Raw genomic sequence first — 12948 nt, 5'->3', positions numbered from 1 at the left:
AATGCTTTTTATTTACAGTGTAATAATATTATTCTCAAAGTCATACTAAAGGGGTGAAATTACTGGACGATAGGACACAAGCAACACTATCCCACTTTTGTTGGATTCAGGCAATGGTGGATAAACGCTGGACCTTCTGTTACATCTGTGCTGTGCCAATTTAAGGGGATCTCTGTGTACCAGAGGCTGATATGCCCCGTGATTAAGTGTCGATCAATGCGGGGTGTCGGCTGCCTTTCATCCAATGTCAGCTGGGAGAGTCTCAAACTCACTTTACCTCAGCAAGATGGTACACAAGGAACTTTAGTCCTAAACTCCGGGTGAGCTGAGCCCTTCCTAGCTGATTGGGTGAGACGTGAGAACAATGTGCGGGATGACTGCGAATCAAATTTTTGTTTTGAAATCAGAGGCTAGTAAAAACGGTTCAAAAGAGAGATTTTTTTTCCACAAAATTTTGGAAGACATCGGGTAAGTTTGGAATGTTAGCCAGAAACTTGAAGTCAAATCAGAATTTCGCGGACCACATAGAATGATCTGGCGTTTGGATATGGCCTACGGGCCTTGAGTTTGACACCTGTGCTTTAAATAAACATTTGGTGAGTTCATTACGGCGATAAAATCGTAAATTGCCCAGAATGACTGAAAAAAAAAGAAAGAGCGTAACATAGCCACAAACTTCAAATCAGCAAATTTGAAATTAGCATTTCGAGGGGCTGAATAAAATGATGTGATGGGCTAGAGATAATAACTCCAGATAATAGATCATAGATGGTAGCATCTGTTTGAAAATTTTGGCACTAATGACTAATGATACTACTTTTGATGATGGCCACTTTAATGTAAATATTTTTATCCCGCTTTATTGTTCTTTTGTTTTGATTATATTGGCACACTATGTTGTTTTGTTTTGTTTTGTTGTTTTGTTGGAGACACATAATTATCTATCTATCTATCTATCTATCTATCTATCTATCTATCTATCTATCTATCTATCTATCTATCTATCTATCTATCTATCTATCTATCTATCTATCTATCTATCTATCTATCTATCTATCTATCTATCTATCTATCTATCTATCTATCTATCTATCTATCTATCTATCTATCTATCTATCTATCTATCTATCATCTTCCAATTAATTGAAAGACCAAATGCGCTTTGGACGTTAAATATGTTTTAAGTTTGGGCATTACATTTGTTTAATAACAGCATTAAAAGGTCTTAAATGCTTGCAGAAATCCTGACACACCTCCTGATTAATCTTCACAAAGCCCCATTTAAGAACTACTGTCCTAGGCTGGTTGCCAATCAATCATAGGGTACTTATATCACAAAAAAAACATTTACACTCACATTCACATCTAAGGACAATTTTGAATCTTCAATCTCACACGAATGTTCCAGAATTTTTGAGAATTTGGGTGGGAGCCGGAATAACAACAGAAAACCGGCACCAACATGCAAACTTGGGAACCCGGAATCAAACCTTCAACCTCTGAAATCTGAGGTGAATCAGAGCCCTGAGCTCACGTGATTTAAAGTCAAAATCTAGTCATAATAATCGTTTCGAAAGTCTTTCTAAGAAGTGGAAACGGCGCATAACTTTCAAGCCTTACATGTGGAAGGCCTGATATTTCTGTTTCAACAATCACTCACCCATTTGGTTCTTGTTAGGTAGGTAGTAGGCATTTAAGGCCTGCGGGGGGAGAATCCACCTGTGGAAATATCAAACAAACAACAACCCCCCACAGACACACACACAGGCAAGCAGAGAGACACACACATCCAGGAACGTACTGAATAGAATCCCAGAACATTCTCTCTCTCATCTCTGCAAAAGCCCCCGGTGAGAAGCATTCAATGCCTGTGATCCCGCAGTCACAGCTCTCTGCACTTGAAAACAAGGACAGTTCCTCTATGCTAATCCACTTGAAGCCAGACCAATCGATTGCCACCAAATTCCCCAAATGACTAACTCTGAAAGTGAGCGATGCCCTTGTTCCAGGAGAGAAAGACTGATGTCTCTACGTGGGCTGCGCGGCGTCCAAGACGAGCGAAAGACAAGAAGGAGGAGCATTTATTTATTTGTCAGTGACAAGACGGAGAGAGCGAGCAATGAAAGATGCACTTTTTAGTGATAAAGGGGGAGTGCGTGATTCAACTCTTTAGGGTATTGAGCGTGGGCTAATGGAGCAGTTGTTCCGGGCATCTTGGAATAATAATGCGTGTCAGTGCAGAGAATCGCTCAATCCAGGAGTATCAGGCGGCTGTACTTTACAAAAATGAGCTCCATGTTTCACAGAACGTCCCGACTGTCTGGCTGCGGTAGATAAGTAACGAAATGGATATTCTCCAGCTGTGTGTGTCAATTTGAAATCTGTTTGTTTGTCACAACGGCACAACCGCACACGCGTCATACTGAAAAAGGACACGCGGCGACAATTGCAAAGAATGGGAAACTCACACTGTCTTGTCCACCTCTTCGTGAATCTTCTTGACCGACAGATTAATGTTGAATTTGATGGTGTTGAGGATGTTCTTGAAGTACGTTTTCTCGTCCACGTCAAACTGTAAAAGCGTAAGATATCATGACATCAGGTGTTTGGTATACATTAATTTGCAGTTCATTCAGACCCAAACAAAACGTACAGTTCTTAACTCATTCACCTCCATTGAAAAGAATACTTTTCAACGATATTTTAAATATTTTTTGGACTAGGATGGGTGGGGGGGTTCCAGAAATTTTGGATGATAAGCTACGCCGGTATACAAGCCACAGCAGCAAAAACTGAGCCCATAACATTTTTGTCACAGATAAGCCGCACCAGACTATGTCACAGGCCGTATCATCAGATATTTATGCAGAAATGTGGTACATTAAAAAAACAAACAAAAAACAAAAAACAAAACAAAAAAAACTTTTTTTTAACTGCCCGCTTACAGCAACATCCTATATTTAACAGACTTAACATGCCTACATGTTTAGCACCAATACATAACATCGGATGAATACTGCAGAGTCCAATAAGTCATCCAAGGTCAAAATCAAGCATTCTTTTCTTCCTCCCTCCATTTATTTATTTTTTTATTGAACATATGTATACTGTAAATAAATTCCATATATATATATATATATATATATATATATATATATATATATATATATATATATATATATATATATATATATATATATAATATTTATTTATTTATTTATTTATTTATCTATTTATTTATTTATTTATTTATTTATTTATTTATTTATTTAGGGAGAGAGAGTGAGAGAGAGATCTACCAGCCCAGGTTCTATATTGGCACTTTCCCTGAGTGAGCTAGGACAGGCTTCAGCTCCCATGTGACTAAAAGCGGTATAGATGATGGATGGAAATATTTTCAAGAAAGTGATTAGTGGATTAAGCAGCTTGTTTTTCACCGTCAATTAAGTACACCTCGCAAAGTCTCATTAAACATCCAAAGCTTTTCATCGGAGGGTCTAGTAAAATACTCTAGTTTTAGGCTAGGCCTTTCCACAATTAATCAGGCAATAGCCATTTAATACTGACTCTAACTGTCCATGTTTGTGTGTGTGACTGTTGACAAACATATTAGATGACAGATTTGGTTCTCCACTGTCGCTTTGCCAAAGAGTCCATGAGCAAAATCTCGGATTCCACTAGAACTCCCACACACATCACTATGTGATGGAGTTGTTAACTTTAGTTCCTTGATGACATATTTCATTAATCCTTATGTGACTGGGGTGAAGTTGTAAAGAGCCTTGAGCACCTAAAGGTAAACAAGTGCTACATAAGCAAGGCCATTTACCATTTATACTATTTTATTTCTGAAAAATCATAAGCACAGCCTTTTCAGGAGTAATGTGAAAAAAATAATTAAAGGCCTAGGTGGTCTGGCTCATAGTTGATGTCAATGGTGAATGGGACTTCTCCTCACTATAAATTTAAAAAAATCATTTTGAACAATCTATGTACCGGAAATCCAATTCGACAATCCGTTTTGCAAGAATCTTTTGAACAACAGTTAAACAAAGTGCATATTTTTGTGCGTGAACACAGCTATTGTTAACTCTCCAATAAAACTTGTTTTTCTAAAGCTTCTATCCCTTGGTGTGACCTTGCTTCCATTTGCTTTTTTTTTTTTTTTTTTTTTTTGCTCATTGCCTCTCACTGTGCCACATGTGCTTCTATTATCTGGACTGTTTCAAATTAGTGTTAGCAGATTACCACAATCTCAGATTTCTGGGCACATTATTTTCTTTCAGTAGCTCAGATTCAGCAAGGTCTATCTTTAGGAACTGTTTTCTGAAAAATTTATGGCTAAAAGAGCTGTTCTCATTTTGCCTAGCTAACCGGTAAATCATTCTTATAGAAACCTATAATGCACACGAATTGATCTTTTATCTAAAAAAATAGATACCAAATGTTCTTCCCGCTTGAATCAGGATACTTCATTTGAAGGATTATTATTTTTTTCTCAGCATAATGTAAATTGTCTGCCAAAATGGGAAAGCCCGATGGAAAATCATTTTGGAATTAGCAACGCTGAGAAAACGAGAGCTCATGACTCACCCCGTATTCTCGATCTAGGAGCTCAGGTTTGACCAGGAAGTCTGGGTATCCTGTCATGACCATCATGTACTTGAGCTGAGAAAGAGCAGTGGGGAGAGGATTATGAAGGGACAGAGTATTAGTGGAAAGTGAGAAGGAAAAACAAGAGCACTCTCCATACATTTGCCTCCAACTTATATTCAATTGACATTTGCGTCTAGAGTCGGGCACACACATCTGTTCAAGCGCACACATCAACTAATCAAGCAAACCAAGTGCAATAGGATTACAGGGAAGCTCTTTATATTCGGCGAGGCCCTATAAAAGGATTATAACTTCACATTGTAAATGTATTAGAAGGGATATCTTGCTGTGCAGACCCTAAATCGGCACCGCAGAGAGATCCGTATTCTCAAAGTCAAGTCCTTGACGCATTCTATCTTTGTTTCATCTACTCTAGCAATCAGTCAAACCCGCAGAAGGAAGACAAGTAGGAAACGAAACAAATCCTACACGGGCTCTGACAGCAACACGCAGATGGAGAAATCAAGTTTGAAACCTTGGCTCTAGCTGCCTCTTTGGTGGTGTTGTCCATCCAGTCGAGTTCCTGCAGCCGCAGGTCCAGGGAATGTTTTATATCCTCCACCAACTCCTGCACCTGGGGGCAGATCACATAACATTTTAGCTGCCCTTAAAACAGATTTTCTCACTCAGCTGCTTTTCCTGTAAAGGAATAGGTCCCAGCACCGGAGCATAATATTTTTCGCACATGTTAGGTTATGTTTATTTGACATAAAGCTAGTATTGACCATCCGTATTCGTTTTTGCATGTATAAAAAGATAAAATAGGCATGATCACTGACAACTATGAGGTCAACAACCTGCAGCACTTTCAGACGTTGGTTCGGTCTGCTTGCTTCTTTTAATGAAAACAACCTCGATTAACAAAACCTGCTGTAAGCAACTCCTCTGGCTGCTAACACCCAACTGATTCCGTCTGCTTCCCCCCTCCCACTCGCCCTATTCCCATAATTAGCGTAAGAATACATTTGACCCTATTCCTAACCATTGGAAACCGGGTCAAAATGGCTCTTGAACTAGGATGTCCCTCAGTAGAACAAAGACCTTCATTGACAAATGAAGGAGCAGAATTTGAGCTCGTTCTGTGTGTTCATATCTGTTGACAAAGTGGTCTGCAATCAGCGGTTTTCACAAAACATGTATTGTGATCCCACATGCAAATGCAAAAGGCTGGGGCTTCCCTTGACACACTCAGTGCAACAAAAAATGAGCAACTTAAAATGATAAATAATGAGAAACTTAAGATTTGTGCCCCAAATTTCCCTCCTTCATCGAAAGAAAAATCACCAAAAACGAAGCAATCAAAATAATACGCCTTGTCTTTGCACGTTCTCGATTGTGAGAGGTAATTTTATCATTTTATTGTTAATAGTGATCACTCTTGTCATGAGGAATGTTTGCTGTTCCATCGCTGTGTATAACAACAACACTCATCTTGAAAGCTGAGTCTTGTTTATCAACGAGCGCTCCAGAGGCTTTGTAATTTCTCTTTAGGCTGTGATAAGTGTCATCTGTCAAGGCTGCACATCTCGGCTGGCAGCTTTACCTCACCATGTGGGCTCGAGACCTTAAAATAAGCCAGGTTCACTGCTAAATGCACTGCGTTTTAGACATTTTCTTGGTTTCTTGTAGACTTTAATAAATCACAAAGGGTTAGATTTTAATCAAACTGCACTCAGCAGAAATATATAATAATAAAAAGTAATAACAAAGATCAATATTTTGTGACAAAGGAGATCAATTCAGAGTCCCTAAAAATAATGAAAAAAATGACCATGTCTGTGTTTATCCACGTCAAAGACATCACGCACAAAAGAATAAATTGGTGTTGTGCTCTTTTCTTTTTCACGTGTCATTTTCTTTAAATGTCTAAATTAGAGCTCATTTAGATGACATATTTACACATTTTCAGTTAATTATAAATAATGACCTTTTATGGAGTTTTGAAGATCAACTTTTTTTAAACCAAAATGTAACCCTCCAGCAGTATTTTGACCATTTTTGGGGCATTTTCATCCACATCATACTTGCAGCATTTTTTTTTACACTTCTGGTAGTGTGACAACTAAGTGGTCATGCCATGTAGAACTTTGACGTGTTGTCACCATTTGGGTGAAATTTCAGCTCCCTAGTGTCTTATTTCGATGCTTTCCCTTTGATGTAGAATGCCTTTGTAGTAAATATAAAAGAATTGGACAAAATACCTCACAAAGGCTAAACTGTACTCAGTAGCACACAACTTACCTCTACAGAAATATTAGCGTTTAGAAAATTCTTTTATTTTTATGAATTTTGGTCTATGAGATGTATTTGCTGGCTGAAACAGAACATTTAAGTTAGAAAGGTTTGTTGAAATGTGATGCGTATGAACGGCAACTGTGTCGGGTTGTTAGGCTCAAAGTGTATATGCAGTTATCGCGCCAGCCTATATGGAGTAAATGAGCTAGCATCTAATTTATGCTAGGCATAGCAATAGTGGAGCCTGAGACACCACTAAACAGGTGCTATTAGTGTTATCATAATTAAATTGTTCATGCACCTGGTTGGTGCTTGAATGTGATTATGGAATTTGTATCAGGAGTCAGAAGCAACAGTTACATTTGGAAGACTAATCAAGCTGTTACGCTATTTCAGCATCGAAATGTGCAGGGTTTTTCACCCTACACAGCACTTGAGTACTGCTAGCTAGTGTCTAATTAATGCTAGACACAGCTATAGCGCTGCCCGAGCCACCAGCAAACATTACAAACAAACAGTTGGCATTTTTAGACCCTCCGTTAAGCAAACACTTGAGAAAAACAAAAATAAAAACAGAAATATATATATATATATATATATATATATATATATATATATATATATATATATATATATATATATATATATATATATATATATATATATACACACACACACACACCTAGGATTCACAAAAATATGCATTTTTTTTAAGTTAACAAATAGTGGCTCAACATTAACATTGAATTCAAATGTGAGGGATGAGATTTTGTTGTTGAGAGGTTCAAAAATGGGAACTATAACCCCATGTTTGAGAATGGCCAAGAGAGTGAGATAAGAATAACAATGTAGAAGGATCGAGGTGGAAAAAAGACAGACTGCAGGTGATAGAGGGCCAGAGGTGTGGGATTAGTGGGAACCGGCTTCGAGAGCATTATGATGGCCACGGATGGAATTTTCAGATTGGAGCTCTGCAAACCAAGAGAATCATCTGGTTGTTTCAGAAGCCCAAAATGAAATGTAAGAAAGAAATGCAAGAAACATAAAGTCATGTCCAAATTTTGGAACAATGACAAAAAACTTTCATCCAATTTGAGGCCAAGGTCAAATTTAGATTTCTTCTCATTACCTTAAAAAGCTGTACGCTTTCAAACTGTCCAGATTCCAATCATTGGAAACATATTCCCATTTTGCGCATTGTTATCAGAACAAACAAAACACAACAACAGGTTTGTATTCATTTTCCGCCGCCGCCACTCGCCAGCTTGCATTCTTACCTTCGCCTTGCTCTGCGAAGAGAAATGCTGCTGGACAAAGAGAGCTCCCAGGGCCATGCCAAAGTGTTTGTTGGCCTGCGTGAGGCACAGTCTGCCCAGCTCCAGCTGCTGCTCCGTGCCATCAATCTCTCGAGAAAACTCATGGATGGTGCTCCGGAAGGCGGTTGACAGATGTTCACTTAGCGCTGCCACAATGCGCCACAGCATGTAGTTATGGAGAACCCTAAAGTGCAAGGCACAGGAAGCCCACAAAGGAGGCCGTTATTGGGTAAAACATACAAATAATCAAAGTATCACTCTGGCAACAATTGTGTTAAAATTCCATCAATACATCAGTGTTGTTATTATTTATTTTTTTTTTTAGTAAGTCACACCACCCTTGGAGATCCCAAGAGCGAGGTACTGTAGTTTGAGAAAAACAAAAATGGAAAAAAAGGCCTTGAACTTGCTGAGCTACCTTTATTAGTGTCAAAAGCAAAATGGGATACAGAACGCATCTAGTTCCTGAGATAGCAGAGAGGACATTCCGGGCAAGAAGGAATAAAAAAGTTGGTGGATGGTTTCATCGATGCTATACTGATTCAAACTGAAGCTAAAATCTAGTTTCTGAACTTTGATCCAAATTTCCATTTAACTAGTATGCCAAATTAGATTTTTTTTTCATAATAATGCTACACATACAGTATATTGTCATGTTTGAAGTCAAACTGAACACTCTGAGAAAGGTCATCAATCAACTAAGCTAACTGTGCCTCCTTTGCAGTATCTTAAGTACACTCGAAACCAGATGTCATTCAAGATAAGTACGATACACTCAAAACTAATGAGCCAGCAAGGAGCACCTGCACAAGAGACAATTGGAACAGGGGGCTGATAGGCCAACAAAGGGGAAGCAGGTTAACGAAGACAGGTGAGAAGTAGCATGCAATCACACCTACGGGACACTGAAGAAGCAATGGGAACACAAACATGAACCAACTAAGAATATATATACAGTATACATATATAGACCACCTCAAGGAAGTGTTTGATAACATACAACCTGACAACAAGGCCATAGAACTTTTGCTCTCAAAGTGTCTTAAGAAGTGAGAAATGAGAGTGCAAGACAATCAATGAACACAAAAGAAGAGATGTTTGGCTCAGTCAAGTTCGGTGCGGTAAGAAGAGAAACAAAGTGACTAGAGCTTTCATTTATGCATTCAAGTTGAGTTTCGTGCCTGATGACACAATGTCGGTGTGCTCTTGTGCCCCACTCTGCTGGGTGCACTCTTTCAATGTGCTGTGGGGGACAGGCGCCCCACTCCCATTGTGAGGATCCATCTGAGGCACAAGGCATGTTGTTATTGTTTCCTTCCCGATTTTATTCTACCTGTGTATGACAGATATGGAATCAGAAGAGGTTGGCAACATTACTCTGAAGGTCCAGCCAATAAAGCACTTGTGTCGTGAACGTAATTGATGACAAAAGGTAAAGGAAGACAAGCTTGGAGGATAGAGGCTCGTAAATGATAGATTATGAAACTGAATTCAAGATACGGAGTATATTCGTACACACATTATTATAAGAATTCTTTTTTTTTTTGGGAACAATAGTAAGGATCCACGTTGGTCACCATTGTAAGAATGCCTGCTGCTACTAATTACACGAGCAAAGCCCCCAACTGCCTGGTTTCTAAAGTAAATTCACATGAAAACCTTTATATAACCTTTATTTACCTACCTTTATATATATATATATATATATATATATATATATATATATGTATAGGTAGGTAAATAAAGGTTATATAAAGGTTTTCATGTGAATTTACTATATATATATATATATATATATATATATATATATATATATATATATATAGAGAGAGAGAGAGAGAGAGAGAGAGAGAGAGAGAGAGAGAGAGAGAGAGAGAGAGAGAGAGAGAGAGAGAGAGAGGTACGTTGTATCTTCAGTGTCTCAACTTCATTGACATCCCGTTCTGCAGAGCAGAGACTAGGTGAGACTGCACTTATCCTTCTTTATAGCCACCTAAAAGGTCAAGACCTCCTGTCTGATAACATGTATAATGTGTCAGCATGGTAATGGAGAAACGGCAGAATGTACAGATCAACCATTGGGTCTTAATTAGTGAAGGAGTGAGGGCTCATTAGCTGAATGGATTTTAATGAGGCTAGTTAGGGAGATGAAAAGACACTGTCCTCCCATTTACAAAGGTAATGACCCTGAAGGGTAATGGGTGAGATTGAGCGTCTCCTACTGTATATTCCAAACCTGCAATAGCTCCGCTTTTTCAGGGCTAAGATGCAAATACATTTCTATACTGTTATAAGATTAACAGTCTGCATTCTATGCTCGGCAACTGCAAAACACATAGCAAAAAAATACATGTTTTAGGACAGGTTTTTCACCCAAAGTACCTTTGTGTATCACAACCGCATATTTTCTAAACTTTCATTCGTGACCATGGGTGCTAAGCGCCGTGAAATCCGGAATTTGGTGAACCGTAAATGACATTATAACTAGACTGCGTGTGTGTTTTGAAAGCAGGACAACACACAGAATTCTGAGCTGCAGGGGCCTAAACAGATATGGTATCGTACACATAGCGCACAAATACAGAGTCACCATAAATTAGACTATACAGTCTACTCCCCCCACCCCAAGCTTGGACCACCGTTAAGTAGCAAACCATTAAAAATGACACACACTGACGTGCCAAGCTCACACTCACACACCCTTGAGAGTGACGATGAACAGAAGGAGCAGACGGAGCAGGAGCAGTGGTGAGGGGAGGAATGTGTGTGAGAGATTCTGGTGTTGTCATTATGCTTTCTCCTCCATTGGAGGCTTGCTCATCTGGCTAATGGGATCGGCTGCAGTCACTGCAGTGGCTAGAGACGCCATAGAGTGGGCTGGAGAAAGGGAAAGGAGGACAAGAAAATTGGCCGAGCAGGACGAGATGGAGGTGTGATTGCTTTTGGCTACACTTACATATCGGCGAGTGCCATGAATGTGAGAAAAAAAGCTCGGGGCCAGTCAATGTGCCTTGCTCATTCACGCTGGAGGTGTCAGAACCTCTTCGTATCCTGGAAATTGGACCTGTAACCTTTTCGTCACAGGGTTACTTTTTTTTTTTTTTTAGCCCACTGGCTTTCGCTGCAGGAGTGAAGGGAAAAGCTCGAATGCTCTTTAAGAACTTCTTTAAGAACTTTTACTGACCTTTCTGAGAAAAAGACTTGGTGAATAAGGGACGTTTTTCCTTTTTTTATTTTTATTTGTAAATCAAGTGAAGGTTAAAGAAGCTCCACGTTCACAGCTTCCAACAAAAAGCCCACTGAGGCATGGTTGAACAGGTTTGGCGTTGAAGAACCTTTTTATCTCATATCTCCTCAATGTTCTTCTAAATTAATGATGGTGGTAGACTCGTCCATACTTACTTTGCTCACACAGGCAAGCCAATACCACTGCCAGTAATAGGATTCAAATCTGGTTGCTTCTTAATCTCAGTGTGTACATTTGGACTTTGTAGACTCTTAGAAGTATATTTCATGCAGCAGACTACTTTCTCTGATCCATTAGCAGCAACTCCCCTCCATGTTATCCAACGAACAGTGATCACACCCACAATGACCCTCAACTCCCTTGATGTACAGGAGGGTGTTCAGACGTGTGTGCACTGCAAAACCGTATTTTTACAAGTGGGCCGTTGGTTGTAGTTTGAGAGTGTTTAAGAAGTATAATTATGATTTCATTAAAAGTTCTGTTATAGACTTGAACTCATGCTCAACTTTATCATCATGTATACTGAAGCACGCACAACAGTTTGTTTATCTGAAAGGCAGATATAACATCACACACGTAATGATTACATTTTCACATCTCTATTTGGAGATGCCGCCGCAGACTCTGCCATAATTCAACATCTGTCCGTCCATTTAGTCGTGTGGGTATTTAGGAATAAAATGATTTTCATGATAAATAGGATACTACTGAGGAGTTTGTTTGGGATATTTACCGACTGCTACAGGTAAAAACAAAAACAAACAAAAAACCAAACAAACAAGCATCTCAACGCGATATTTTAGCCTGAGAGGGTAATTGGAAGAGTTTGGGTGTCTGTATTTTGCTGGAAAAAAAAAAAAAATCCATTATTGCAGTGATGCTTTGCTGGACATTAGGGTAGTGGACCAGGGTGTTATGGTTCTGGCAGTTCATCCAGAACATGCTTGGAATGACTTTTTCCAGTAATTGGTACATAAAACAGGCTAACTCATTCGCTGCCAAATCAAATGAGCGGTTTAATTTTCTACCTTTCGATGCAAGCGCCATCCATGTTTAGTGCATTTGGTAAAGGATTGCTACTGCTGGCCGGTTGGAACAGCGTGACAGATTTGTTAGAGGTACTACGATACATCGGGGGCACCACCACCAACCTTTGGAGATAAAGCTCCTCGAATGGCTGACACATTTTTATTTTTCTGCTTGTGCAAGTGAAGTGATAATAGCATGAGGATCTCTAACCTTAACTTGACAACCTTTCCCAAATCAGGCCATCACTTTTACAGGGGTCACGGAATGTGAATGCTGGAGTTGAGATATGTACACGTTGTCGTCGGTGTCCATTATTTAGGTTGAGTTTTGCGTAAGAAAGTATTGTCCATTCTTGATCTTAACCTCTCCTCTTTTTGGAACGTGGGAGGAATTGGGAGTACCCGAAGAAAAGCCATGCAGGCAGGGGGAGAACATGCAAACTCCACACTCCACGAATGGTGTAAA

General features: G+C 39.2%; 1 protein-coding gene across 1 annotated transcript in view; it reads right to left on the bottom strand.

Annotated features, from left to right (window-relative positions):
- The window catches only part of ecel1 (endothelin converting enzyme-like 1), a 37720-nt gene that overhangs the window by 11344 nt on the left and 13428 nt on the right, over positions 1-12948 (bottom strand). Inside the window, exons 7-11 of the mRNA XM_088428528.1 lie at positions 8169-8391; positions 5132-5230; positions 4594-4668; positions 2469-2572; positions 1661-1719 (exon numbers count right to left, since the gene is read on the bottom strand). Coding sequence (XP_088284654.1) covers positions 1661-1719; positions 2469-2572; positions 4594-4668; positions 5132-5230; positions 8169-8391 — 560 coding nt within the window. The remainder of the gene's footprint in view (positions 1-1660; positions 1720-2468; positions 2573-4593; positions 4669-5131; positions 5231-8168; positions 8392-12948) is intronic.

Source organism: Hippichthys cyanospilos, chromosome 11 (genome assembly GCF_059441005.1).
Source record: "Hippichthys cyanospilos isolate Australia breed blue-spotted pipefish chromosome 11, RoL_Hcya_1.0, whole genome shotgun sequence".
Classification (NCBI taxonomy): domain Eukaryota; kingdom Metazoa; phylum Chordata; class Actinopteri; order Syngnathiformes; family Syngnathidae; genus Hippichthys; species Hippichthys cyanospilos.
This window is presented reverse-complemented; position numbering and strand designations above follow the sequence as displayed.